This window comes from Bubalus kerabau, chromosome X (genome assembly GCF_029407905.1).
Source record: "Bubalus kerabau isolate K-KA32 ecotype Philippines breed swamp buffalo chromosome X, PCC_UOA_SB_1v2, whole genome shotgun sequence".
NCBI lineage: Eukaryota > Metazoa > Chordata > Mammalia > Artiodactyla > Bovidae > Bubalus > Bubalus kerabau.
In genome coordinates this window covers 151,323,425-151,351,281 of record NC_073647.1, presented here as the reverse complement: position 1 = coordinate 151,351,281, position 27,857 = coordinate 151,323,425, and the positions used below count along the sequence as shown (strand labels likewise).

General features: G+C 43.0%; 2 protein-coding genes across 17 annotated transcripts in view; one reads left to right on the top strand and one right to left on the bottom strand.

Moving 5' to 3' along the window:
* GPM6B (glycoprotein M6B) overlaps nt 1–7,469 on the top strand; it is a 158,677-nt gene extending 151,208 nt beyond the window's left edge. For 2 of the 5 annotated variants that reach the window (XM_055565659.1, XM_055565662.1), the window contains 3 exons: nt 1,383–1,456; nt 2,318–2,383; nt 3,395–5,104. In XM_055565659.1, coding sequence (XP_055421634.1) covers nt 1,383–1,456; nt 2,318–2,383; nt 3,395–3,475 — 221 coding nt within the window. In that variant the 3' untranslated portion in view covers nt 3,476–5,104. Of the gene's footprint in view, nt 1–1,382; nt 1,457–2,317; nt 2,384–3,394 lie in introns of all 5 variants that reach the window. The other 3 variants (XM_055565661.1, XM_055565660.1, XM_055565658.1) reach the window with 3 other exon arrangements.
* Nucleotides 7,470–15,019: 7,550 nt separating this feature from the next.
* Nucleotides 15,020–27,857, bottom strand: part of OFD1 (OFD1 centriole and centriolar satellite protein) — a 59,456-nt gene continuing 46,618 nt past the window's right edge. For all 12 annotated transcript variants that reach the window (XM_055565724.1, XM_055565727.1, XM_055565730.1 and 9 more), the window contains 8 exons: nt 26,296–26,898; nt 25,712–25,829; nt 24,154–24,254; nt 19,124–19,243; nt 16,685–16,842; nt 16,041–16,199; nt 15,436–15,506; nt 15,020–15,162 (listed from right to left, as the gene is read on the bottom strand). In XM_055565724.1, coding sequence (XP_055421699.1) covers nt 15,120–15,162; nt 15,436–15,506; nt 16,041–16,199; nt 16,685–16,842; nt 19,124–19,243; nt 24,154–24,254; nt 25,712–25,829; nt 26,296–26,898 — 1,373 coding nt within the window. In that variant the 3' untranslated portion in view covers nt 15,020–15,119. The remainder of the gene's footprint in view (nt 15,163–15,435; nt 15,507–16,040; nt 16,200–16,684; nt 16,843–19,123; nt 19,244–24,153; nt 24,255–25,711; nt 25,830–26,295; nt 26,899–27,857) is intronic.

Sequence of the window (27,857 nt, the reverse complement as noted above, 5' to 3'; positions counted from 1 at the left end):
ATTCAAACATATTTTGCTGAGTGGGCACTTTGCCTAAGTTCAGTTCATCTTGAGAGGCCACAGAAAGGCCATGGCACCTCCTGTCCATCACTGCAAACCAGACATCCCTCCTGAATGAGAAAAGGCAGTTTCAGTAGTACTTCTATCCAGAATGGTGGAAATCCTGTTCTTGGCAGGATCAACTAGGGGGAAAAAGTTTTCCATTAGAATTGAAGAGGAAATAATGGTTCTTTCAGAGCTTTTCTAGAAGAGCTTTCTTCCTGTCTGGCTTATCCTCAGCATCTTACCTTGAACCATAATACAAAACTTAACCTAAAATGCCCCTTGCACTGAGCTCTTCTCATACAGCCAAAGGTTCAACTACACTGTTCTTCAGAATAGATGGAAAACAGAGACTCAAGTTGATTTTTTAAATATTTGTAAATGAATATCTAGGTGCATGTATCATTTCCCTACTCTTCAGCATTCACTACAAATGTCTGGTCATCAGTAATCATTTTTAAAAATCTTCTGTTCTTGAAATCAGTGGTTTCATCATTTCCCATTCTCCTGAAACAAAGACTTACTACTGGTCCATAACAAAGGTAGAAGGAATAGTTTTTAAGTATTTTCCTTTCTGACCTCCTGGGAGACAAGAGAACTTGAGGTGTGTTTCATATTTAAGGGCACATCGAGGCATTAATGACAGAAAAAGCAGCAGCCGCCATGTGGACGAGGTGGCCACAGAGGGGAGTTGGATACAGCAAGGACACCACAGGCTGAGCTGGCCTCACTCTGTGGGGAAGTACAGTGGTTTTCCAAGCTTCCAATTGGACTTTCAATCCAAAGTAGTTCTGAGATACTTGTAAAACACAACAAAAAGGAACAGAAAAGCAAAGGCATACAAAATGGAAGTGCAGATTACAGAATATAAACAAATTCCTCTGTCAAATTGCCATGAACCTTTCTGAACATAGCCTCTCCCTTTCAGAACGGAGTCAGGGCCAACCATGGTGAAAGAGCTTGGGGAGCAAGGCTGCAGACCATGAAGTTCAGGGCGAGATATGTTTGGCTTGAGGAGGAGGAAATGCCTTATAAGGGCGGGGGTGGGGGTTGTCCTGCAGCTGTTGAACATGAGTTCATGAATATCAGCTCAACTAACCAAAGCATAATTTGTCCAATTATCTCATGGACTAGTTGCCTTTGTTCTTGCCCTGTTGTCCAAATAGGACTTTTTATTATTCCAGAAAGTTTTTTCTGCAGAGGGCAGATACATCAATTGTTGATGAAGAGCACAGCACGTGATTGTGTTGTAATTGCCTCTGAAAGTGGAGGGGCCCAGTACAAGCAGGGATGCTGGCATCTGTGCTAATCACTAACCTTCTGCTGGGATTCACTTCTAGGAATCATCCCTTGGAATGCTTTCCCAGGAAGAATATGTGGCTCGGCCCTGGAAAACATCTGCAACACCAACGAGGTAGGCCCTGGCCCCTCAGCTGGTCTTAGATGACCACTGGGCACTTCAGGCTGAGGCAAAGGGTGCTCCTAGGGAGAAAGACCACGAGGGCTCTGAGCCACCATTTTCCACCTAGACAATGGCCCTGTCCCATGGCTGAATCCAGAGTGACGGTACTGCGCCACCAGACAGCTTTCTCTTTTAGTGATATTTGGAGAGTGATCCCAATCCTGCCCAGTCTGAATATATCTCGATTCTTCTCTTTCATCTTCAGATTGTTTTTCAAAGTAGAACATTTGTCACAGGACCAATGTAAATTTTCCCATAGAGGATTGCCCTTATTTTGTATACAACTGAATTTTTATACATTGGCAACTTAGTCTTTTGTTTAAAGACTGAGTTGCTGCTATTGCTTGTTCATCCTTACTTGGCAGTAAATCCTGACACACTATGGTTGAAAAATCTCTCTGCCCTAGAACAGTCTTCAGGCATTGGCTTATAACTGTATATAAAAGCAGATTCTCAAATGCGCTGCTGGCAGCTTGCATTTAAGATGATCCTGACATGGTTTAGGAAGGAACAACCACAATAATCAGGGCCCGCCTACCTGGCTGCTGGGTGTGTACATCCACGATCTGGGCTGCAGGTGGCAGGCATGCAGGAGCAGGATAATACCCTGTTCGTGGAGAGCAGCCCCAGCTACTCCCATGTAATTGGCTTGAGGTGCAGCCTCTTGCCAAGTTCTGAAAGCTCCCCAGGTAAGCCCAGCATGTGCCCGGCCTTCAGAAATCAGCCCTACAGAGGAAAAGGGAGCGCGCCCAGAATAGAGGAGGCCATCACTCCCCCACAGAATGCTCACCTCGGTGCCCGGTTCTCTCCTAGTTCTACATGTCCTATCACCTGTTCATCGTGGCCTGTGCCGGAGCTGGCGCCACCGTCATTGCCCTGGTGAGTGCTGGCCCCCTTCCCTGCAGGCACTGTCCTAACAGATTTCCCTTCCAGCCAACACACCTGGGACTCTGCCTCGGTTCAGGCGCCCCTATGTAAATGTACCCCATGTCTAGCTTGCAGGAAGGATGAGGTGCTGGTCTTGGCATTCATGGTAGGTGATGAGATTCAGATTCGGTGGGAAGAATCCTTTTGCCTCTGTTTAAAGGCATCTTGTGGGGTATAACTTGTGGGGTATATTGCTGATTTATGAACAGTGTACCCACGGCCGGCAGCAGTGTGCCCCGTCCTGAGTGGAGCTTGCTGAACACATGTATTTTCTCTGTCAGGCCCCCTGCAGTCTCCCTGTGCTTAGAAACACTAGATGGCCCTTTAGCACTCTCATGAGGGACCACAGAAAGAGTGAGGTCACAAAAATGCAAAATCCAGGGCACATGATGAAAAAGACGCTTGTTTACAGCTTGCCATAGCTTCCAAGGCTGCCACAGTTGCCTTGGGCATGTCAGCTTTTCCGCATTCTGTGCGTCTGCATGGCCGTGAGTGCTGACCTGAGAGTTAGGGAAATTTTAGCACAAGGACATATTCACAAATACGGAAGATGCCACCACACAGGCGTGCATCTGTGTGTATCCACATGGACCGAAAACTTGGGAGGGCTTGGCTTGTAGTGTCCAGAGTTCTAAGGTGGGTAGAGTGAGGGGGACCCTCAAGTGCTGAGAAATGAGGAAGTGAGTACTTCAGAATTTGTCCTATCTTTGATGTCATCCCTCCCCACGTGGAAGCAACCCTCTGTTCCCTCAGGGTGGGGACCTGTTCTCTGGGCTGATGACTTATATTGTATACGTGGGACTCCAGAAACTTGAGTGTGCGAGATACAATGGGCTTACAAATGGCAAAAAAGAAACACCCTAGGCTCTGAGCTGGCTCCCATCCCTGGCCGAGTTTAGAAGCATCGGGGCAGCAGCCCGCACTTCCTGTATCTTACTGTCCTGTTCTGTTCTCTTCCACCAGCTGATCTACATGATGGCTACCACATATAACTATGCGGTTTTGAAGTTTAAGAGTCGGGAAGATTGCTGCACTAAGTTCTAAGTTGCATAAGGCCAATAAGGAGCTTTAGAGAGCTATATTCCGTAGCGTGAAGTATCACTGACCCCCAGACTAAAGCAGAGCCTAGGCTTCTGCAGTTTTGTTACAGTAATTTGTAAATCGCTTTAGTCAACTCATTTTGCATGGTAGATTACTCAAATGACTTACCGTACATGAACTCCAAAATGATGATGAGATCTGGCTATTTCCACATTGTGGAAAGGATTCAGTTATTTACTGACATTGGTGAGCAGCCACTGAAAAACAATGTCTTTGTTTTTTAACAAAGTTCTTTGAACTTAAACTCTGAGCAGTATCTCTAAGTGAAGTATTAAAACTGGAATACCTGTGTTTTCCATTATTTTTGCTTGCTTGATAACCCATTTCAGTAATGAACACAAGTGCTGAAGATGAATTGGAAGAGAACTGTTTTCATCTGGATTTGGTCTTCTCAGACTCTGTCTGGAAAATATTTTATAAACATATTTAAAATCTGATTATAGTATTTTTAACGATTATAGGTCTCATTACCAAATAAATGCCCCTCAAATAAGCTGACGAAAATTTGAAGAAAAAGAGCTCACTTGTTATCTCTCAAGAAATATTTATATGTAGTTTTATTTTTACACAACACTATCAGTCCTTTCAGAGTCCACAGAATGGATAACCTCACAGTGTTGGATTGGGGTGAGTAGTAACTGATTCCTCATAGCCACTTCTCAAACTGCACGTAAGATTCTAATGGGGAAAGTAATTGTGCTTGGATCTGAAAGTCTCCAATATGTTGAGAAGGAAATATAAGGAACTTGATATATAGATTTTGCAGGAAAGATGAGGAAAATAAGCGGAAAAGAAGCATTTGCCACATCAAACTGTAAAGAATGATCATAACAATTTTGATGTTTTGTGAAATGAAATCACGGCAGTTATATACGAAAACTAGTTTCACTACTAAAAGTGTGTTAACACAGAGACTGCATGCTTTGCTGATAGTTCTTAATTTTGGTTTTGACATTCACTTAATTTTTCCATGTTAAATATGTAGTTTTATATTTACTCAAAATAAACACCATTCACACTTTCAGGCCTTTGGGGAAATTGATTTTTGTCCACAGATAGGAAAGATCTTTGCACAACACTCATTCTAAAATAACCACACAGCGTGTTTCTGAACTTTTGCCTTCGTTTTTAAAGTGACTCTTAAAATGGTAAAAAGCACCCTGTCGTATTTCATTTTTGCCTTTTCTTAACAGTAACTTGGGCCATTTTCTCTTGATTCATTATGTTTGTTTACTAACTTTTTTCACCCTTTTAATATGAAGCGTCCTAGCAGAGCTTGCACTCAGTCTCCGATGCCTCTGATAGCAGAATGAGTATTAATCCGGAATAACCCTCTCCATTTTTACAGCACAGAGCGTCTAATCTGCCTTCACAGCTCGCTTTGCCTTCTCACATGCTCACTAGCCATCATGCTCACCCTTCTTTTCCAGATCCACTTCCTCATGATACTGTCTTCTAACTGGGCTTACTTAAAGGATGCAAGCAAAATGCAGGCTTACCAGGATATCAAAGCAAAGGAAGAACAGGAACTGCAAGATATCCAGTCTCGGTCAAAAGAACAACTCAATTCTTACACATAAATGTTTGCCAGAGGGTCTCAGCCAACGAATTTACAGCTCTGACAAATCATCAGACAGCTGCTCTGCAGTACAGATGTGTACCCCACCAAACAAACTCACGTAGAAGTCCAAACACTTCACTGTCTGTCTCAAGCTGCTGGGATGTATTTCTAGGAAAACCTTCCAGTAGGTAACTCTTTTTCTTTACAACAGATATTGGAGGTTTCATGGGAGCCATTTTAAAAGGCAACACTTCAACAAAATGAATATTTATCCTTTTGAAATTTGTGGCATGTTCACAATCCTACCAAGACAGGCTGTGAGAACACGATACCCCTTGATAAGGACCATGCCATAACAGCATCAGGCGGTATGACCACACATTCACTTCTACCATCTGTCCTCAAACACATCTAAATAGGAACTAAAATGGAATTGATGTGACATTCTATTTCTGACAGCTGACATGTATGAAAAATTGTGGCTCAAAGATAAAGTGATTCTTAGAGTTGACCCTTGTAAGAAAAATATTAGCTGACCTCCTCACCCCTCTTAAGTCCAGGACATACTAATTTCCTGGTCCAATCTTCTTTTTCTCAAGAATGCTAAAATGAGCCCACTAAAATAGTTCTGCATTACCTACCATGGATGAAGCTAGATTCAGACTGACAAGCTATCCAAAATCAAATTTGTAATAGATTTCTTTTAAATAAATGTCAGCTTTGCCTTAATGAGTATTTGTTTTCAATTTCTAAGAACTTACAATAGGTAACCCCAAATCCTTCAAAGAATTTTGTTCCACAAATGTTTTTAATGAAGAAGTGTTACCTTATTAAAGTGACCACCACTCAAAACCATTTTTATGTGGTCTAAATAGCAAGTTTACAGTTTCATACCAACTACCCAAAACCTAATTACCAACAGACCACAGACCTCCTACTTTTATAGACTTGAATATTGAATTAATTTCAATTAGGTTTGATATTTATTTCATGTTTTCTTATCTAAAGTTTCCTGGAATAAAGTTCAATGTTCAGGAAAAGAAAAAAAAAACAAACCCAAATGCTTGAGTTTAAGCCATCTTCAAAAGAAACTTGCCTTCTAAATCATTGTGTTTCAGAACATTAAGTGACTATAGGTATTGGGTATTAGTGATGGTAAACTTTGTGTTGTTCTTTATGAAATGATACATATAACTGTTGGGTGCATCAGTGCTTTTAAAGGGGGCTGCATAATATAATAGGGTTAACTATGTATATTCATGTTAAGAATTAACTTGTGGTTTGGCTGTTTCCTGGATTTTAAACATATCCACGTGCAGAAATGTGTTAAAATGAAAGGAAGCATACCTTTATCAGATGCTTTTAAAATTGAACAGCAAGTATAATATTTCATTTGGATTCTTTTTGTTGGTGTTGTTGTTAATGCCTAAAAATGCCTATTTGGATCTTGACTATTTTTTCTTTTTCTAAATCGGGAGACGATCTCTTCTGTGTAGAACAGTTGTTCCAGAATAGCTTGGTGTTTTGTTTTCCTGTTGCATGACAGACCTAAATATTTTTTCCAGCAGTGGAGGTGCTGTTTGAGTCCAGTGTTCTAGAAGAGGCAGTGTCTAAAGCCTAATTTTACTTTTCTAATTCTGGTAGCTCTTACCAGGAATTTTTGAAAGTTTTGTTTAAGTAGTCTAATATTTTTTATGTAAAGAGCATTAAATTTTGCTATGTATAAATTTTTGTAACCTAACAGTGAATCAATATTTTCTATCAGTGCCAAGGGCTTCCTGTAGTTCTATTCAAGTGTTACAATAAATATTTGTAGATAATAGTCAATACCTGTGTATGCTTATTTTAAAGATCTATTTAGGTGGAAATAGCTGTGGCTGTATTAAGAGAAATGAAATAAAAATTATAGCTTCATTCACTTGCCTTTTTACCATACATATATACTCTCTCTCTGTCCTCGGTATGGTGTCATTTTTAAACAGTATGCATAATCAAGATTCTACATTTGTATGGGAATCAAGTTTCCAAGTGCTATGTCTTTCATTTCTGACAGACGCCTCTCTTAAAGCAAACAATTTGAGAAAACACTGTAACCCACTGGGCGGTATGTTACATCAATTGCCACTAACACTTAGGTATGAAGCTAGTCAGAAAAATGATATACTAATTTATGGGATTAATACAAAGCTTTCTGTTTGGAGACAGTGGGAACAGTGAGGAACCTTCATAAAAGTCCAAGTAACACTGGCTGTTTTACCAACTGAAGATACCACAGTCTATTCAACAACAGGGTCCTATTGTATAGAGCACAGGAACTATAATCACTATTTTGTAATAAACTATAAAGGGAAAGAAGAGTCTGAAAAAGTGTATATAAAAAACACATATATGTGTTTATACACACACACACACACACACACACACACACACATGCATAACTGAATCACTTTTGTATACATCACTAACACAACATTGTAAATCAACTATATTTCAATTTAAAAAACTAAGCCACAGAGCTAGATTTCTTACTTAGGACTTCATTTTATAATCTCTTTCAACTACTTACCTGTTGGCATGACTATACATGTGGACTGTCTCTGTCTGACCTTTCTGAGTAAGGACTGGCTTTTGGCACTATTGACGTTTCTAAAGGAGGCACTGCCTCTGGATTATCACCCTTCCCTCATGCACAGCAGGAGAACATCAGCAGTCCAATTATTATGCTGTTGGTCACACAGCTTAACACCTTCTGTTTATGGAGTGTTGTGTACAGTTATTTCTTAAGTTAATCAGATCACAGGTACTATCTAAAATACTGACAGAAATCCTGCCACAAAATGTAGGAACCTCTAGAGGTTTAAGAGTTTTCCCTTTTTCTAGTTACACATTGTGAAAATTAATTTCTAAGGAATGAAAATCAAGTCAAAATTATACGGGACTCACCTACTCATTTGATAACCAACAAGCAAAATATTCTACATTGAAACAATCCTTTTAGGGCTTTCTAACAGTTCCTAATCCAGGCAAACCTCAGAGACACTGCAGGTTTGGTTCCATACCACTGCAATACAGCAAATGGTACAATAAAGAGTAACATGAATTTTTGGACTTCCCAGTGCATACAGGTGTTCTACACCACAGTCTATTAACACGTGCAATAACATTATATCTTAAAAAATAAACAACATATATACCTTAATTAAAGGATACTTCACTGTCATCCTTCTGCTAGCAGATAGTTTGAAATACTGTTCAGTTCAGTTCCATTCAGTCGCTCAGTTGTGTCTGACTCTTTGCGAACCCATGAATCGCAGCATGCCAGGCCTCCCTGTCCATCACCATCTCCCGGAGTTCACTCAGACTCACCTCCATCTAGTCAGTGATGCCATCCAGCCATCTCATCCTCTGTCATCCCCTTCTCCTCCTGCCCCCAATCCCTCCCAGCATCAGAGTCTTTTCCAATGAGTCAACTCTTCGTGTGAGGTGGCCAAAGTACTGGAGTTTCATCTTCAGCATCATTCCTTCCAAAGAAATCCCAGGGCTGATCTCCTTGCAGTCCAAGGGACTCTCAAGAGTCTTCTCCAACACCACAGTTCAAAAGCATCAGTTCTTTGGTGCTCAGCCTTCTTCACAGTCCAACTCTCACATCCATACATGACCACTGGAAAAACCATAGCCTTGACTAGACGGACCTTTGTTGGCAAAGTAATGTCTCTGCTTTTGAATATGCTATCTAGGTTGGTCATAACTTTCCTTCCAAGGAGTAAGCGTCTTTTAAATACTGTTAGAATTACTAAAATGTGACACAGACACAAAGTGGGCAAATGCTGTTGGAAAAACAGCACCAACAGATTTGTTCGGGTTACCACAGACCTTTAAATTATAAAAATCTTAGTATCTGTGACATGCAATAAAGCAAAGCACAGTAGAAGGAGGTCTGCCTGTCTCAAGATTTAGAGGCGGCAGTGCGCTTTGTGAGTACTGTCTTGTCCTACATGGTGACAGCTGCTGCTAGCCAGTGCAGGGCTACTTTGTTCTTGGCAGTGTGCGAAAAATTACAGATTTGACTTAAGGTAACTTTTTCAAAGTGAGTGTTAGGATGAGTAAAACAACAGAAAGTTTTGAGGAAAAAAAATACAAAGAGTGGTCAGTCGTGTTTGGTAAAAAAAACACTTTTTCTCAACCGCCCCTCCATCTTCCTGTTTGCTATGTATATACTTACCCACCTGGGGAGGATTTGAACAGACTCCATTTGGGGGGTCTTGGGGAGGCAGGAGTAGGCAGCCTGCAGGGGAGCGTGTCACATTTTGCAGGCTGTATTCACACGCATGGGGGATGATGTGACCACCTGCTGTGCTGCATAAAGAGAAGACTTATTGCTCTTGAAACAGACCCTAACCTCATCTGGAGTAATAAGAATACTGTTTAGAATTTAAGTTGACTGACAGAGGGGAAAAAAAAAAGAAATGAAGCTAACAAACCCCAAGCTAGAAAACTGAAACAACACAATAAATGATTTAGACAAGGGCTTTGAAGATGGGGGGGTGGAGGGGAGTAATACTAGGAAGTGTTAAAAGTTATCTGAGGGTTTAGGACTAAGACCATGACATAGGAGGCTCCTGAACTCCCCCTCTTCCCATGGACACACGGCACAGGCCACTGCACACCGAGCAGGTTTTTCTAAAAGAAAAAACTAGCTGGGCTACTCTTACACATTGAGCAGAAAACACCCACATTGAAATGGACAGGAAAGGCTCAGACATAAGACTTACCAGAAACCCTAACTCTGGCACACCACCACACAATCTGGTGGGCACTCCCACCTCCACAATTCACCTTGAAGAGCAAAGGGTTCGGACCCCACATCTAGCACCTCCCCTTTTTATGACTCACCTACAGAAAAGACCATGCCCCAAACACCTTGTTTTAAGGTGTTTTGTGGTATCCAAGAAACCCACATGGCTGTCACAGCCAGTTCTTACCCAGCTCGAGAGGACTCACCAACTCCCGAGTCTTTCCCTGAAAAGGGTCTATTTACACATATTAAAAGGCTGCCTAAAGTCAGGCTTCTAATTTAGCACACAGGGCACTGCCATCCTCCCCAGGGACCAAGAAAGCCACTGCATCCATGCTCTGCGTCCTCCAATCACCCATGTCTCCAGGGAGGAGCTGGCACACTGATCTGCGTTCCAGCATCAGCACCTGCCACCCAGGGGACAGATGTGAAGACTATCCGGCTCTGACAGCCACCAGGACTGGCATTCACAAGGCCTACAGGATGTAGCAGCAGTTCTTACCAGGCACTGGAGTACGAGTACCCCTGCAGCTATGCACCCAGGCCAAGTGCACAGGGAGCAGGCAAAAACCACTAGCTCCCAGGATCGGACCTAACTGCTCACTTTCCCAGCTGCCATCTGAGAGGTCAGTTTCCCAATCAGCCTGCATCTATGTGCTGACTGTGATCTTCCCCACTGCCACACTGACCAGTCCTGACAACACCCTCAACCACTAAGAAGCACCAAGAACAAAGAAGGTAGCTTGGACTATCATGAAGGTTTGAGAAGCAACCAAAAGCTTGGGCTGGGCTGAATGATAAAGTTCATCTCCCACAGAGACCACTCTGTTGAGACTGGGAGAGGTGACTGTTTTATCCAATGTACAGAAACCAACACAGACAAAGAAAATGAAGAAAAAAATATACTATATTCCAAACGAATAAAACTCCAGAAATAGATTTTAATGAAATGGAAATAAGTGACTCACCTGAGAGTTCAAAGTAACAGTCATGCAGATGCTCACCGAGATTAGGATAACAATGCATGAACAAAGTGAGAATTTCAAATAGTATGTCTAAAAGCACCAAACAAATCACATAGTTGAAGAATAACTGAAAAATTCAACAGATGGGTTCAACAGCAGACTAAACAAATGGGTAAGCAAATTTGAAGACAGTCACTGGAATTTATCCAGTTAGAGGAGCAAGTAGGAAAAAAAAAAGAATTAAGATACTTTAAGGGACTTACAGGACACCATCAGGTAAACCAACTATATACATTATAGAGGTCAATGAAGGAGACAAGAAAGGGGCAGAAAATTTATTGAAACAAATAATGGCTGAAAACTTCCCTAATATGGGGAAAGAAATATTCAGATCCACAAAGTCCATAGCGCTCCAAAAAAAAAAAAAAAAGAATCCAAAGAGGTATACACACTGAAACATAATATTTTGTTTGTTTGTTTGGCTGACCAGGGACTGAACCTGCAGTGGAAGCATGAAGTCTTAACCTCTGGACTTCCAGAGAAGTCCCCGAGATACATTAATTTTGAATCATCAAAAGCTACAGACTAGGAAAGAATCTGAAAAACACCAAGAGAAAAACAAGTTGTTACATATAAGGGAATACCTGGAAGACTATCAGCAGAAACTGTGCAAGCCAGAGGATATTGAAATGATGTATTCAAACTGTTCAAAGAGAAAAACTTCCAAGCAAGGATACTATGCCCAGTTAAGCTGTGCCTCACAACTAAAGTTGAGAGAGATTTCCCAACAAGCAAAAGCTAAAGGGAGTTCATCAGCACCAGCAGTCTTACAAGAAATGTTAAAAAAAGTTCTTCAAGCTAAAATGAAAAGATGCTAATTAGTGACAGAAAACCTATCAAAGTACAAAACTCACTGGTAAATATAAAGTCAAAATACTCTAATGTTGTAATGGTGGTAGCTAAATCCCTTGAAACTCTAGCATAAGAATTAAAAGACAAAAGGATTGAAAATAACTATAATTTGTCAGTGGATACATGATGTAAAAAGATATAAATTGTGACATCAAATACAAAATGGGAAGAAGTAGTCTATAAATGTACAGCCTTTGTATATGTTCAAAATTAAGTTGTTATCAGGTTAAACTGTTATAAATATGTTTTATGTAATCCCCAGGGTAACAGCAAAGTGAAAAGCTATAGAAGATACACAAAAGATAAATCTACGCATAACACAACAGAAAACCATCAAATCACAAAGAACACAAGAAAAAAAAATGAATACAAAAGAACAAAAAAATTAACAAAATGTCAAAAGTTAACATACCTATCAAAAATTACTTTAAACGGACTCTGAAAAACAGAATGAATTGAATCACTTTTATGTACACTTGAAACTAACATAACATTGTACAATAACTTTACTTCAATTAAAAAAATAGACAAATGGATTAAAAAAAAAAACAACAAAAAAAGACCCATAAATAATGTTGCCCACAAGAGACTCATTTTAGCTTTAAGGACAAACCAGATTGAAAATGAAGGGAGAAGACAGCTGGCAACTCATAAGCAGGATGCATCTGGATGGCCGGGCAGATACTTGTTGCTGGTCCCGATCTTCCTGGTGCACATTTCTTCACTTGGGGGCTGACTGAGAAGCTGGCAAGATTATTTCTGAATGTCCCTGGATGGGGTATGACTGCCGGGTAGGGGACAGACTCCTCCCTCCCCAACACACCTCCTGACCCATGCTTGGCTGATTCCGGGGACTGGAGTTCACTTCCAAGTTGCACCGTAGGTCAGCCTCAGCCAGCCCCAAGGACGTTGAGCAATTGTCACCATCACCCTCGGTCAGTATCACACTTTGTGCACACATGAAGAAAGTTTCCCTTTATCCCCCACTCGCTGCTACCACAATAAAAGAACATCCATAAATGAGACAAATAAATACATAGTAATATTGAAAAAAAATTTTTTTAAAGCGAACAGAGGGAAAAATTCTATGCAAATAGAAGCCAAAAGAAAGCAGAGGTGCTATACTTTTATCATACAAAGTAAACTTTAAGCCAGAGACTGTAACAATACACAAAGGAGGTCATAATGTAATGATATAGAGGTCAGTTCAGCAAAACATGTAACATTTGTAAATATTTATGCAACCAATATAAAAGCACCTATATTACAAAGTACAGTAATCAAAACAGGACGGTACTGGCATAAAAACACACACATAGATCAACAGAACAGAATATGGAGCCCAGAAATAAACCTATGTATATATGGTCAACTGATTTCCAACAAAGGAGCCAAGACTATGTAAGAGGGAAAGAACAGTCTCATCAATAACTGGTGTTGGGAAAATTGTATAGGCATATGCAAAAGAATGAAACCTGACCCCTATCTCACATCACACACGAAAATCAACTCAAAATGGATTAAAGACTTGAAGACATAAGACCTGAAACCATAAAATTCCTAGAAGAAAACATACAGGGTAAACACTGGTTTTGATGAGGACTCTGATTTCACACCAAAAAGAAAAACAAGTGAGAAATCAAACACCTTTTGCACAGCAAAGAAAATAATCAACAAAATGAAATGGTAATCTATATAATGGAAGAAATATTTACAAACCATGTTTCTGATAAGGGGATAATATTCAAAATATATAAAAAACTCCAGTAACTCAATCCAACAACTCCAACTCTCACATCCATACATGACTACTGGAAAAACCATAGCTTTGACTAGATGGACCTTTGTTGGCAAAGTAATATCTCTGCTTTTTAATATGCTGTCTAGGTTAGTCATAGCTTTTCTTCCAAGGAACAAGTGTCTTTTAATTTCATGGCTGCAGTCACCATTTGCAGTGATTATGGAGCCCAAGAAAATAAAGTCTGTCACTGTTTCCATTATCTCCCCATCTATTTGCCATGAAGTGATGGGATTGGATGCCATGATCTTAGTCTTCTGAATGCTGAGTTTTCAGCCAGCTTTTCACTCTCCTCTTTTACCTTCATTATGAGTCTCTTTAGTTCCTCTTTGCTTTCTAAGCCATAAGAGTCGTATCATCTGCACATCAGAGGTTACTGATGTTTCTCCTTACAATCTTGATTCCATCTTGTGATTCATCCACCCTGGCATTTCACATCATGTACTCTGCATATAAGTTAAATAAGCTGGGTGCCAATATACAGCCTTGACGTGCTCCATTCCCTGATTCTGAAGCAGTCTGTTGTTCCATGTCTGGTTCTAACTGTTGCTTCTTGACCTGCATACAGAGTCTTCAGGAGGCATGTAAGGTATTCTGGTATTCCCATCTCCTTAAGAATTTTCCACAGTTTGCTGTGATCCACGCAGTCAAAGGCTGAAGTAGAAGCAGATGAAGCAGAAGTATTTCTGGAATTCTCTTGCTTTTTTTTTTTTTTTCAGAATGTTTTTCTGGAATTCTCTTGCTTTTTCTATGATCCAATGGATGCTGGGGCAATTTGATCTCTGATTCTTCTGCCTTTTCTAAATCCAGCTTGCACATCTGGAAGTTCTTGGTTCACGTACTGTTGAAGCCTAGCTTGGAGGATTTTGAGAATGACCTTGCTAGCATGTGAAATGAGTGCAATTGTGCAGTAGTTTGATCATTAGAAGCCTAAGGAATAATAAACACCCCCAAATCTCCTCCCCGTTTTAGTATGGAACTTAATGGCCAAATAAGCATCACCAGCAAAGACAACTAGCCCAATCTGAGTATGTAAAGGGGAAAGATCCTCTAGGGTTTCACTGGAAAGACAGAGTAGACAGACCCTGCCTGTGTTATGCTCTGGGTGACCACTGGTTAGCACTGAAACTCTAGAATAGAAAAACATGTGTTTGTATTTTCAGGGACAAACAATAAGGAGAATGCCAGGGAAGATGGCCTCCTATTTGACAGGAGGGAGCCCAACACTTAAGAGGAAGGGACACAACTGAAAGTTCGAAAAGGGAGGCCTAGAACTTGACCAATAAGATAAGTTCTCAAGAAGACATAACCTAAGACAAAAATGGAGAAAAAAATAGCTCATTTCAGTGTAATGAAAGGCCCAAGAATGAGAAACCCTGAGGAGGTGTCACTTGACTAGATTATTTTTCATTTATACACTATAGTAGCAAATAGAACCTAGGAAAAAAAATCACACTGGATTGCACATGATTTTTATTAAGCAGTCTGTCTCATTACAGAGAACTCACAGGCCGTTAGTTATGATATTGGAGTAAGAAGCTGGGCAGCCAACATGGTTACCAAATGTCATCTGGTTCCTCGTGAGAAAAGGCTGCAAAACTAAATTAGGGAAAGACAAAAATTTTTTTAATCTGTTATATTCTTGTCAAGTTTATTCTGTGATCTCTATCATGTTCTCATTCCTTTCCTGTGGGGTTTCTGCCCTTGCTCATGATTTTTATCAGTAATTTGACAGGTTAATAAAATGCAATAGATTTTTTTTTTTTTTTGAAGTCAGTCATTTTGACTGATTCAGTTACAGGCAGACTCAAATATCTGAACACTTCCCTGGCTGAGAATGAACCAGCAATATGATAAATGGGGACACCATACCTTTTGTCTTTGGTGTCACTAGACGGCAGCGTGTCCAACTGTGAGCTCTCTCGGACCACCTTTTTGGAACTCTGACACAACGAGGAGGTGGGGAGAGGAATTTTGCAATTAGATGTATATTCATTTTATTTAAAACTTTATGATTTCTCTAAGAACTGTTTTTGAAATATATAAGTAACTGAGTCTATAAAAGCAGTGACTTTTAAACATGACATTCAGCAAGCAAATCAGAATAAGCTACCTGGAAGGTATTCTCAACATAGTACATTAGACTTAGACAAAATGTTACTGTCTCAGGACTAACTCATTCATTATTCAATCATAGAGCTTTCATTTTATTTCTTGTTCTGAAAATAATAAGATATCCCAACTTTTACAAACTTTGACAAATCAAAACTTTCTCAATCTTTTACTTAAACAAAACCCATGATTTGTCAGGAGTGTCAGATATTGAGAAGGCTGGAGCTCTATGTAACCTTCAGATTTTCTATGCTTTTCCCTTTGTCTCCAGTAGAGACGGCAGATCTTTACCACAAGGTTTTCAAGTAAACCACAGAAGCCCTCAGCACTCCCCACCCACAGACGCCCATCCACAGGATCAGCACCTTATCCGTGGTGTCCTCGTCTGGATTCTGTTGCATGATTTTCATGTATTTCTCTAAAGGATTTTCACCACTAACAGATTTAGATTTGTCTTTCATTTCATGAACACTTGATTCGTATTCTTTTTCAATTTCCAACTTCAATGATTGTTCAATTAGCCTCTGAAACAGATGGGTACCAGAATAGGAACTATACATCTTTTAGAACTTCTAAGGGTTGAGAAACACACAGTAATGTAATCCCGATCCTTTACCTACAACCTGCATGCCAGAAAATTGTATTTTAATTGAAGTCACTGCTACCATCAAAGGGGCACAAGTGAAGTGGCCTGAGTAATCTGTCTGGGACCAGCCTAAGGGCCAGGAGCACATCAAAGAAAAGAGGACAGGGGAGCCCTGAAGCAAGAGGCTCTTTTTTCAACCTCATTTACGATGAGAAAATCAACCGCAAAACAAGGTCCTCCTCATTCATGAGCCTGTTGCGAGGCCCAGATGAGGATGCACAGGACTGGGCTGGCCCTGCTACCCTGAGCCAGAAGGCCTGTGTGCTCCACAGCTCTCCTCAGGCCGCCCAGGGCTGGTTCGCGTCCCTGCTCCTCCTAGGACTTGGAGACCCAGGGGGCTCCCTCTCCCACCAGCATCACTACCTTCTCCTGATCCAGCTTTTCGAGTTCTCGTTGCTCCCTCTGCAGAGTTTCCTGCCACTTGCTCTGCCTCTGCTCGTCTCCCTGCTTTCGTTCCCTGGCCTGCTGCTCTTGGAGTTTTTCTTCTTCCTTCTGTTCTCCAAGCGATTTCTGGTTGACACCTAATGGGACAGAAAATGACGAATAGCTTCCGGCAGCAGATTTTTCAGACAAACGCGGGATGGGTACGCAGGGGTCTTGCCAAGCCCCAGGGAGATGGTGCGATTGTCAGCTGATTCCAAGCCCTCAGCCCCAAACCTGGCAGCGCGCCCTGCCCACCTCTCAACTGTGTCCCCATCCCCTCCTTCCTCGCCGAGGGAGCCCTGTATTTCTGCCTCTGCATCTGGTTCTGAGCCCTCCAGATCCTTAGCATTCTGACCCAATCATTAGTCCCCATTTACTCCCACAGCATTCTGGTCACTACCCCCACCCTACTTCCACAGGGGTACAAGAGTCTCCTGCCCAGAGCAAGACAAAACCACCAACCACCCTCCCCTCCCCGCTCAGGCCACCTGGCCGTCACTCCATCCCCTCTAGGCGGATCCCTCCCTGGGGTTTGGGGTTGCCTCTGTCCCCATCATCCCCCATGTTTTCTCCTGTCCCTTTCTGGCCTCACACCGATGCTTCTACAGCGTGGTTCCCTGCCATCTGCACGTGGCAATCCCACAACACTGGCTTCCTTTGCTGAGCTCACTCTATGCTCTAACCACCAACCTCCAGGGCTTCGGGCTCCCACCTCTCCTCGTCCTGCTGCTGTAGTAAGGGTCCTGACCACCCTTCACCCAGAGTGCCAACACCACAGTCTCTGCACTCCCTGACACCAGTCTCTCAGCCTTCAAGCCAGTATGCTTCCTTAGCACCAGTCACCTCCCAAAGAGAAGGGAGGGACGCACTGAGTGCTGTCTCTGCTCCGGTAGAGTCCAGACCATGGCAGCTGAGGCCCCGACAAGCGGTCTTTTCCTATTGGACTGACTTCCTCCACCATCACCATCACTTGCACACCCAACCTCCACAAACCCCCTCCCAGCACGTTCATTGTCACCTGACTCCAGCTGCTCTTCTCGTCCTCGCCTTTGCTCCCACAGTCTCCCCAGCTGGGCGTGCTCCCTCCCCATCTCTCCCCGGAAACCCCCCTCCTACCAGGTGAGCCCCCAGCCTAGCGCCCCCAGTGCCCCCTCTCCAGTGCCCACCTTGTCCACAATGGTATGTGTCTACTTTCTGTTCCTTCTGGGCGTGGCCCAGGCTTCATTTGCTGACTCCTGAGAGCCCACAGCACAAGTCCCTGTGCCTCGTGGTTGAATTATCTTCCAATCCCACTGATGCTTACGCGGACTTTTCTCCTCCAGCCCTGGCTGAAAAACCTCATCTCTGAACCGCCCCCACCCCCCGCCCCCAACAGTGTGGAGAAACAGACAAATTCTCTAGTTCACCAGAGGACTCTGAATCTCTGTGCTGGGCCCTGGTTCCACATCACCCACAGGAGACAACACAGGCTTGTCTGGCCCTTGATCCTGACTACCAGAGGTAGCCAGTATTCACTTCCATGGGCAGAAAGGCAATCTTCTGCTTGTTCCTGGGGGAGGAGGGTCACTCCTGAATGGTGCAGCCACACTTTTGAATACTCATTTTAGAAGACCTTATTATACTATCTAGTACCTCTCAGAGGCAGAACACCCATCTCCTCAGTTGGTTTCTCTTACTCTGTTATTTCTATTACCATCTCCTCCAGATGGCTGCCACCATCCCTACTGAGTAGACTGGGGCTCCTTGGTGATGGCTTGCTGACCACCCCCTCCTCCACAACCCCCCCCCCTCAACTCTGAGATGCTCCACAAAGCAGGGGCTGACTGCAGGATGCCCAGCCCCCGGGAAGTGCCTGGCACAGAAAAAGCTCTTGATCAAGCCATCCTGAATGGATGTTTTCCAGTGATTTACACTGGACTCAGCAAAATCAACCCTCTCACAATCTTTCTTCTGTCAGCAATTCCTCCTGTTCCCGAGTACGGTGACTTCACACTGCCTACAAGAGGCTTTGCACAGCTTTGGGGGAGGATGGTTTTACTAGTAGGTGGTTTTACGTGAGAAAGGATGTGTACGAGGCTTCAACGCTTTGGTCCAAGGAGAGAAAAGGACCTGTCCACTGGCCAAGGCCAGAACCACTTCCACACACTGGTGAGGGAAGGGGGAGCCTGCAGAAGAGATGGGGAGAGAAAGTGGGCCGGACAGGACGGAGGAGTATAATGACCACTTTTCCTTCAATGTCATCACTGTTTTGAAGACTGAAATGTAACAGGTTAACCATCCTAATTTTTTAAGGTATGAAGGAAGCAAACAGATAGAAAGAAAACAATATTAAATGTTATTATCGACATACCTTGTTAGTTAGAACAGAGGAAAACTCACCTGGGTACTGAAAGGAGATGGGCCTGGTGGGCACAGGGGCTGCAGCGCCATCCACGTGAGGCATGTTGCCGGCATGATGGAGGCCCTCTCTCTCGAACTGCCTTGGCACACTCCATCCATCTATAACAAGTGCAAGTGAGTCTCCCCTAGCCCTCAGCAGCAGCAAGAGAAGAGAGAGTGGGGATAACCACTTGCTGAGCACTGAAGTTTCAGACAAAGCATCTGGGCCAGCCCTTTCCTTACAGGGTTCCAGGGGCTCACTGGAGCCACTCGCCAATGTATCTGCTTCTCCATGTGTTCTTAGGAGATTCATTTACAAATTTGACTTGTTACTCAGTAGGGAAATCAGTCTAGTGACAGCAGAATTCATCTGGCTTGGTGAAAAACATCTGAATTCTATTTCAATAGCAGTGATTTAACAAAGTTACTGAAGTTGGTTCAAAGATTTCATAAAATATACTAAGCCCTTTCATTTCCCTATTCAAAGTACTAGACATTCAGACTTGAGGATGAAGCTCTCAAGGCAAAACAATAGGTTAACACACAAATATAAAGACTTTCTGGGGGATGGGATCAAGATGGTGTAAGAGTAGGTCATGAAGCTCACCTTCTCCCACAAACACATCTGCATGTGGAATGATTCTCACTACTAAGAAAACATCAACTAAACACTGGCAGACCACCTCAGACTTAACAGAAGGGCAAGAAAAACTCTAAGTAACTGGGTAGGATGAAAGAAAAAAAAAAAAAAAGGAAGGAATTGGGAGGGGACCTGCACCCATGGGAGGGAGCTGTGAAAAAGGAAAGGTTTCCACACCCTGTGAGCTGAGGCTCAGCCTTCAGAGGTCAGAACCTGGGAGACAGCCTGAGGGGCTAGAGTGTGGTGTGCCACAACCAAGGGAGTACAGCAAGAAGCCTGGATCAGCCAGGTTGTTCATGTGGTCACAAAGACTTGCACATGACTTAGTGACTCAACAACAACAACTGATGGATACCTAGGTTGTTTTAAGTTTCTGGCTATTATGAATAAAGCTTCTACAGCCAAAAAAAAAAAAAAAAAAAAAAAAAAAACAACACTTGGTAAGTCAGAAAGAACTTCAGAGCTGGTTGACACTACATTCCTATTGTTTAGTGAAGTAGTAGGCTCCGAGGTAGAACAATCTAAGGCAGGACCAAAGCCAGGACAACAATTTCTAGTCTCTGAAGCTAATACTCTTTAATCTCCATTCTGTAACTAAGGAAGGTTTTTCTAAATCTGAGGCAATTGATGGAATCATTATAATTCAAAGTAAAGTCACCTAAACATGTTCACGTTCCATAAAGTGGGGGGGGGGGGGGCAAATTTTAAGAAGTCACTTATTTTAAATCTGAGGCAATCCTAACCTTCACAAAATAAGGATTTATTTATAGGCTTCATTTACCCCATGAACAGTATGAAAAGGCAAAAAGATATGACACTGAAAGATGAACTGCCCAGGTCAGTAGGTCATGGAGCCCAATATGCTACTGGAGAAGAATGGAGAAATAACTCTAGAAAGTGACAGGGTCAAAGCAAAAACACCACCCAATTGTGCACATGACTGGTGATGGAAGTAAAGTCTGATGTTGTAAAGAACAATATTGCATAGGAACCTGGAATGTTAGGTCCATGAATCAAGGTAAATTAGAAGTGATCAAACAGGAGATGGCAAGGGTGAACACTGACATTTTAGGAATCAGTGAACTAAAATGGACTGGAATGGGCAAATTTAACTCAGATGACCATTATATTTACTACTGTGGGCAAGAATCCCTTGGAAGAAATGGAGTAGCCATCACAGTCGACACGAGTCTGAAATGCTGTACTTGGGTGCAATCTCAAAAACGACAGAATGATCTCTGTTCGTTTCCAAGGCAAACCATCCAATATCAAGGTAATCCAAGTCTATGCCCCGACCAGTAATGCTGAAGAAGCTGAAGTCAAACGGTTCTATGAAGACATACAAGACCTTCTAGAATACCCAAAAAAGATGTCCTTTTCATTATAGGGGACTGGAATGCAAAAGTAGGAAGTTAAGAGATACCTGGAATAACAGGTAAATTTGGCCTTGGAGTATAAAATGAAGCAGGGCAAAGGCTAATAGAGATTTGCCAAGAGAACGCACTGGTCATAGCAAACACCCTCTTTCCAACAACACAAGAGAAGACTCTATACATGGACATCACCAGATGGTCAATACTGAAATCAGACTGATTATATTCTTTGCTGCCAAAGATGGAGAAGCTCTATACAGTCAGCAAAAACAAGACTGGGAGCTGACTGTGGCTCAGATCACGAACTCCTTATTGCCAAATTCAGACTTAAATTGAAGAAAGTAGGGAAAACCACTAGACCATTCAGGTATGACCTAAATCAAATCCCTTACAATTATACAGTGGAAATGACAAATAGATTCAAGGGCTTATATCTGATAGACAGAGTGCCTGAAGAACTATGGATGGAGGTTCGTGATATTGTACAGGAGGCCATGATCAAGACTATCCCCAAGAAAAAGAAATGCAAAATGGTTGTCTGAGGAAGCCTTACAAATAGCTGAGAAAAGAAGAGAAGCTAAAGGCAAAGGAGAAAAGTAAAGATATATCCATTTGAATGCAGAGTTCCAAAGAAGAGCAAGGAGAGAGAAGAAAGCCTTCCTCAGTGATCAATGCAAAGAAATAGAAGAAAACAATAGAATGGGAAAGACTAGAGATCTCTTCAAGAAAATTAGAGATACCACGGGAAAATTTAATGCAAAGATGGGAACAATAAAGGACAGAAATGCTATGGACCTAACAGCAGCAGAAGATATTAAGAAAAGGTGGCAAGAATACACAGAAGAACTATATAAAAAAGATCTTCATGACCCAGATAACCACAATGGTATGATCACTCACCTAGAGTCAGACATCCTGGAATGCAAAGTCAAGTGGGCCTTAGGAAACATCACTTTGAACAAAGCTAGTGGAGATGATGGTATTCCACTTGAGCTATTTCAAATCCTAAAAGATAATGCTGTGAAAGTGCTGCACTCAATATGCAAGCAAATTTGAAAAACTCAGCAGTGGCCACAAGACTGGAAAAGGTCAGTTTTCACTGCAATACCAAAGAAAGGCAATGCCAAAGAAAGGCAATGCCAATGAATGCTCAAACTACTGCACAATTGCACTCATTTCACACGCTAGCAAAGTAATGCTCAAAATTCTCCAAGCCAGGTTTCAACAGAATGTGAACTCTGAGCTTCCAGATGTTTAAGCTGGATTTAGAAAAGGCAGAGGAACCAGAGATCAAATTGCCAACATCCACTGGATCAGTGAAAAAGCAAGGGAATTCCAGAAAAACATATACTTCTGCTTTATTGACTATGCCAAAGCCTTTGACTGTGTGGATCACAACAAACTGTGGAAAATTCTGAAAGAGATGGGAATACCAGACCACTTTACCTGCATCCTGAGAAATCTGTATGCAGGTCAAGAAGCAACAATTAGAACTGGACATGGAACAATGGACCAGTTCCAAATTGGGAAAGGAGTATATCAAAGCTGTATATTATCACCCTGCTTATTTAACTTATATGCAGAGTACATCATGCAAAATGCCATGTTGGATGAAACACAAGCTGGAATCAAGATTCCTGGAAGAAATATCAATAACCTCAGATATGCAGATGACACCACCCTTATGGCAGAAAGCAAAGAGGAACTAAAGAGCCGCTTGATGAAAGTGAAAGAGGAGAGTAAAAAAGCTGGCTAAAACTCAACATTCAAAAAACTAAGATCATGGCATCTGGTCCCATCACTTCATGGCAAATACATGGGGAAACTATGGAAACAGTGACAGACTTTAACGACTGAGCGACTTCACTTTCACTTTTCCTTTCATGTATTGGAGAAGGAAATGGCAACCCACTCCAGTGTTCTTGCCTGGAGAACCCCATGGATGGAGGAGCCTGGTGGGCTGCCATCTATGGGGTCGCACAGAGTCGGACACGACTGAAGCAACTTAGCAGCAGTAGCAGCAAAATCACTGTAGATGGTGACTGTAGCCATGAAATTAAAAGACGCTTCCTCTTTGGAAGAAAAGTTATGAACAACCTAGACTGCATATTAAAAAGCAGAGACATTACTTTGCCAACAAAGGACCGTCTAGTCAAAGCTATGGTTTTTCCAGTAGTCACTTACACATATGAGAGTTGGACTATAAAGAAAGCTGAGTGCTGAAGAATTGATGCTTTTGAACTGTGGTATTGGAGAAGACTCTTGAGAGTCCCTTGGACTGCACGGAGATCAAACCAGTCAATCCTAAAGGAAATCAATCCCAATATTCACTGGATGAACTGATGCTGAAGCTGAAGCTCCAATACGTTGGCCACCTGATGCAAAGAACTGACTCATTTGAAAAGACCCTGATGCTGGGAAAGATTGAAGGCAGGAGGAGAAGGGGACAACAGAGGATGAGATGGTTGGATGGCATCAATGACTTGATGGACAAAGTTTGAGCAAGCTCCAGAACTTGGTGATGGACAGGGAAGCCTGGCATGCTGCAGTCCATGGGGTCACAAAGAGTTGCACACAACTGAGCGACTGAACTGATAGGCTTAGCTCTGATTTGCAATTGTTGTTGTTCAATCCCTAAGTCATGTCTGACTCTTTGTGACCCCATGGACTGCAGCACACCAGACTTCCCTGTCTTTCACTATCTCCTGGAGCGTGCTCAACTCATGTCCATCCAACCATCTCATCCTTTGTCTCACACTTCTCTTCCTGCCCTCAGTCTCTCCCTAACTTTGCAATTTAGTTACCCTGAAATTTTTTAAAAAGGGAACTGAGAACCTAAAAATCTTCATGATACAAAAACATGGCACTATATCTGTATCACTGATTTTATCAGAAAATAAAAATGTGTTACTTTGTAACTGTTTTGCATCTTGTAACAATCGGTATGTTTTGCCAAAACATTTTACATTTTGAAACAAGTTCTACATATAAAAGCAAGTATTAATATTTAAACTTACATTCAAAAGATGGTTCAAATCCCTTGTTATCCTTAAAAACTAGCTTGTCCGGATTTGAAAATTCACTTTTGTCTTGAAGTTCTGTATGTCTTTGATAAAGACTGGATGGGAAGAATAAAATTCAAGAATGTGAAGCTTTAATAATGTAAGACATAAGAGCAGAGGGTGATGAAAAGCCTTTTGTGATTTGAGAAAATACTTCAGAAAATTAATTTTTCGTGGACACGTAGTGACTAGGAGCTACTCTGCACTGGGTGCTCTCCATGCACCAGACATCATTCCAAACCATTAATATGCATTAACTCAGTCACTCTTCCACACTGCCTCATGCCATGAGTTGGGTACTACCATTGTTAATAAAGAATATCCTGGCACTCTCAAAGCTGTTCCGAGGAGGAATTTTTATTTGAAGAACTTGAACATTTTTTCAAAAAGCTCTTTACATCATTAGCATGAGCCAGCTGAAGATGCCACGCATCACAGTGCCCTAACTCAGCCCAATTGTGTCCTGCTTCTCTTCTTGGCTTTAATACAGAAAGACCGATAAGAGAAAAAATTACCTACTTTAGGACCAGACAAGCACCTGTGGTAGTTTTCAACTTTGTACAGTAGATGAGCATCAACACACAGATGCCCAGGCCTGAGCCTAGAGAGGAGGAGTCAGAATCTCCCACCATGGGGACTGGGCACAGGTAGAAGGCCTACCCTTGACTTGAATCTCAGCCTGCTGCCCACCCCCGCCCCCAAGCTTCTCGACACACCCACCCCATACTGCTTCAGCCCATGTATCCTAGGACTAACTACCACTTTTGAATTTGTTTCAGTGATTGACACTGTGGAACCTTATTTGTTTACATTTAAATGCCTAAATATTTGTAAGTGACTTTTTAATGATGTACAAAACTATTTAATGTTTACAGTGAATTGGTTTGCATTTGCAAATTTTTTATGTCTGTTTTATCTTTATAAACCAAGTCTATTCACAGAAGTATGAAGATGCTTATTAATACCCAAGTACATATACTATTGGTCTTCCCTGGTAGCTCAGTTGGTAAAGAATCTGCCCGCAATGCAGGAGACCCCGGTTTGATTCCTGGGTCAGGAAGATCCACTGGAGAAGGGATAGGCTACCCACTCCAGCATTCTTGGGCTTCCCTTGTGGCTCAGCTGGTAAAGAATCTGCCTGCAATGTGGGAGACCTGGGTTTGATCCCTGGGTTGGGAAGATCCCCTGGAGAAGGGAAAGGCTACCCTCTCCAGTATTCTGGCCTGGAGAATTCCATGGACTGTATAATCCATGAGGTCACAAAGAGTCAGACATGACTGAGTGACTTCCACGCATATACTATACATCAAGTTTAGCAAACAAGTAGAATCTTTTTTTCCTCCAGGCAATACTTCAAATGATTCTCAGAGATCATGCATCTTATAATCTGACTGCAAATTCTATCCTGCCACGTGGTCTTTAACATCACCTAAAAAAATGGAGCCAGTCCTGGCTAAGACCACAGGAAGCTAACCAGCCTCAGCAGAGGCCAGGCAGAGAATGAGGTACTTACCTGGCTTTCTGCTCCAGAAGGCTGGAGAGCGAGTGCACCGAAATGTGCCTGGACTCTGCAGGCGAAGGCTGTGGCTTTCTGTCAGGACAGGTGGTGGTGACAGTGGACCGGCCCAGACCTACGGGGCAGGAGGAACCAGGAAAAGCACGTTACAGACTGCATGGAGAAGATGGCAGTGCAGCTTCTAGAGATTTCTACCACTTTGAAAATGCATTCGATCATCTTTGCAGGCAGTGGGGTATGTGAAAATTATCCACAAAACTAACAATTCAGGTATGAAAATGAAACTTCAGTGATAACAGGAGAACACATGAAACTAACCAGCAGCCAAAGAAAAGCCACAGTCACTCTAAAAACCTCCACGTGCCAAGCAAAATGCTGGCACTTGACCCTCCATCCTACGGCCTGCACACCACCTGTAACCTGGGGTGGGGGAGTCAGGGTTCCCTAGGAGCCCACCGTTCAGAGGCTCCCATGACTCCCAGTTTATCAGCCTCCAGCTGCACTGTTACCCAGAGGAGAGGGGGGATGAGGAGCAACTGACCCCCAACCAGAGAATCCACAGGCCTGTGTCCATAGCTCACCTTCCAGGTACGTTTCACTATCGAGGCTTCTCGCTTTGGGGAGTGGCGTGGAGGAGAGTCGTCTGGAGGCTGTGCTCTTGTGTGACCCTGAGGCCATGCTGCTGGGCACCTCGGACACCTCGCTCTCATCCCCTCCGCGCGTGCTTACCGGAGGCTGCTGAGAGGTGACTCTGGCGTCCATAAAAACACACCTCTCGGGAACAGCTGCAGTGATGTTCTTGAGAGTCCCCGGCAGACACAGCGAGGGTGGGCTCCTGGCTGCCAAGCGGCTCTTGGCAGGGCACTGACTGACCCTTTGATGGTAGTTCTGGAAAGCTTTTTCCAGGCACTCTGCTTCCTGCTCCAGCTCTCTCACCCTTACCTTAGTACTGGCTACAAACTCGAGGTCGGAATCAGGGGAACTTCCCTCTGCGCTGGTATTTGGGTATCTGGGGATCTGCAGTGTAACTGGGCCTGCTGTTGCCTCCTCTTGTCTCAGAGGATTTTTCAAGAAATCCCCACTGATGTCGCCATCACGAGGTCCCACCCTGGTGCTCATTAACCCGCTGATGGAGCGATTCAGCAGAGAGTGCCTCGGGTTGTGGTACACTTCGTTCTCTAGTGCTGCAGGTCACAAACAGAGTGTGAGACAGGAAGGGAAGAGGTGGAGAACCAAACTGAAATGTTTCAGCAATTTTTTTGTTGAAAAATCAACTAGCACATTAAACAGTCTGTGGCGTGTGATCAAGATGGTGGAGTAGTAAGATGTGAAGCTCATCTCTGCCCACAATACATCAACAATACATCTACATGTAGAGTGATTTGCACAGAATATGTACTGAACACTGGCAGAAGACCTCAGACCTCTGAAAGGGCAAGAAAATCTCCATGGAACCAGGCAGGACAAAAGGGGGAGAAAAAGGCAAGGAAGAAGTTGGGACAGGATCTGTATCCTCAGGAGGGTGCTATAAAAGAGGCAAGGTTCCTGCACCCCATGAGATCAGCCAAGATGGAGGTGAGCTCCAGAGCCTCTGGAGGAGAACGCAGCCTCTGGAGTGCAGCAGCTGGGACGGAGAGACCTGCACAAAAGGTCAGCACCACTGCCCTGTACTCCCCAGCCTGAGACATGTGTCCTCCCATGCAGGCAGGAGCTGGGTGCTGAAGCTCACGCTTCAGAAATCAGACCCAGGGAGAGGGCTAGGGTGGGCTGTGTGGAAACAGCCTGAAGGGGCTGGAGTCTGGAGCAGTCGCTCCTGAGGGTGAACATGGAAGAAGCTTGGGCCACCTTAGAGGCCAGGTGCTATTGATGGTTGGAGTGTGTGAGGGGAGTGGTGGGATGCACCACTGCAGCCTCTTCCGCTGTTCACACTTTCAGGTGGCATGACACGGCTTACAGGAGCTTCAAGAGGGGTCACGAGCTGCAGCAACTGCCACGTACATGCCACAGGCTTCAGGATCGGTTCTGAGCCTCTGCTGTGACTTACTCCCCACACCTCAGGCTACAGAAGCAGTCTTGAATGGCCACCACTGCCGCCCTTCTGGGCTCCAGGAGTGGTCTCAAGCCGTCAACGATCCCATCGCAT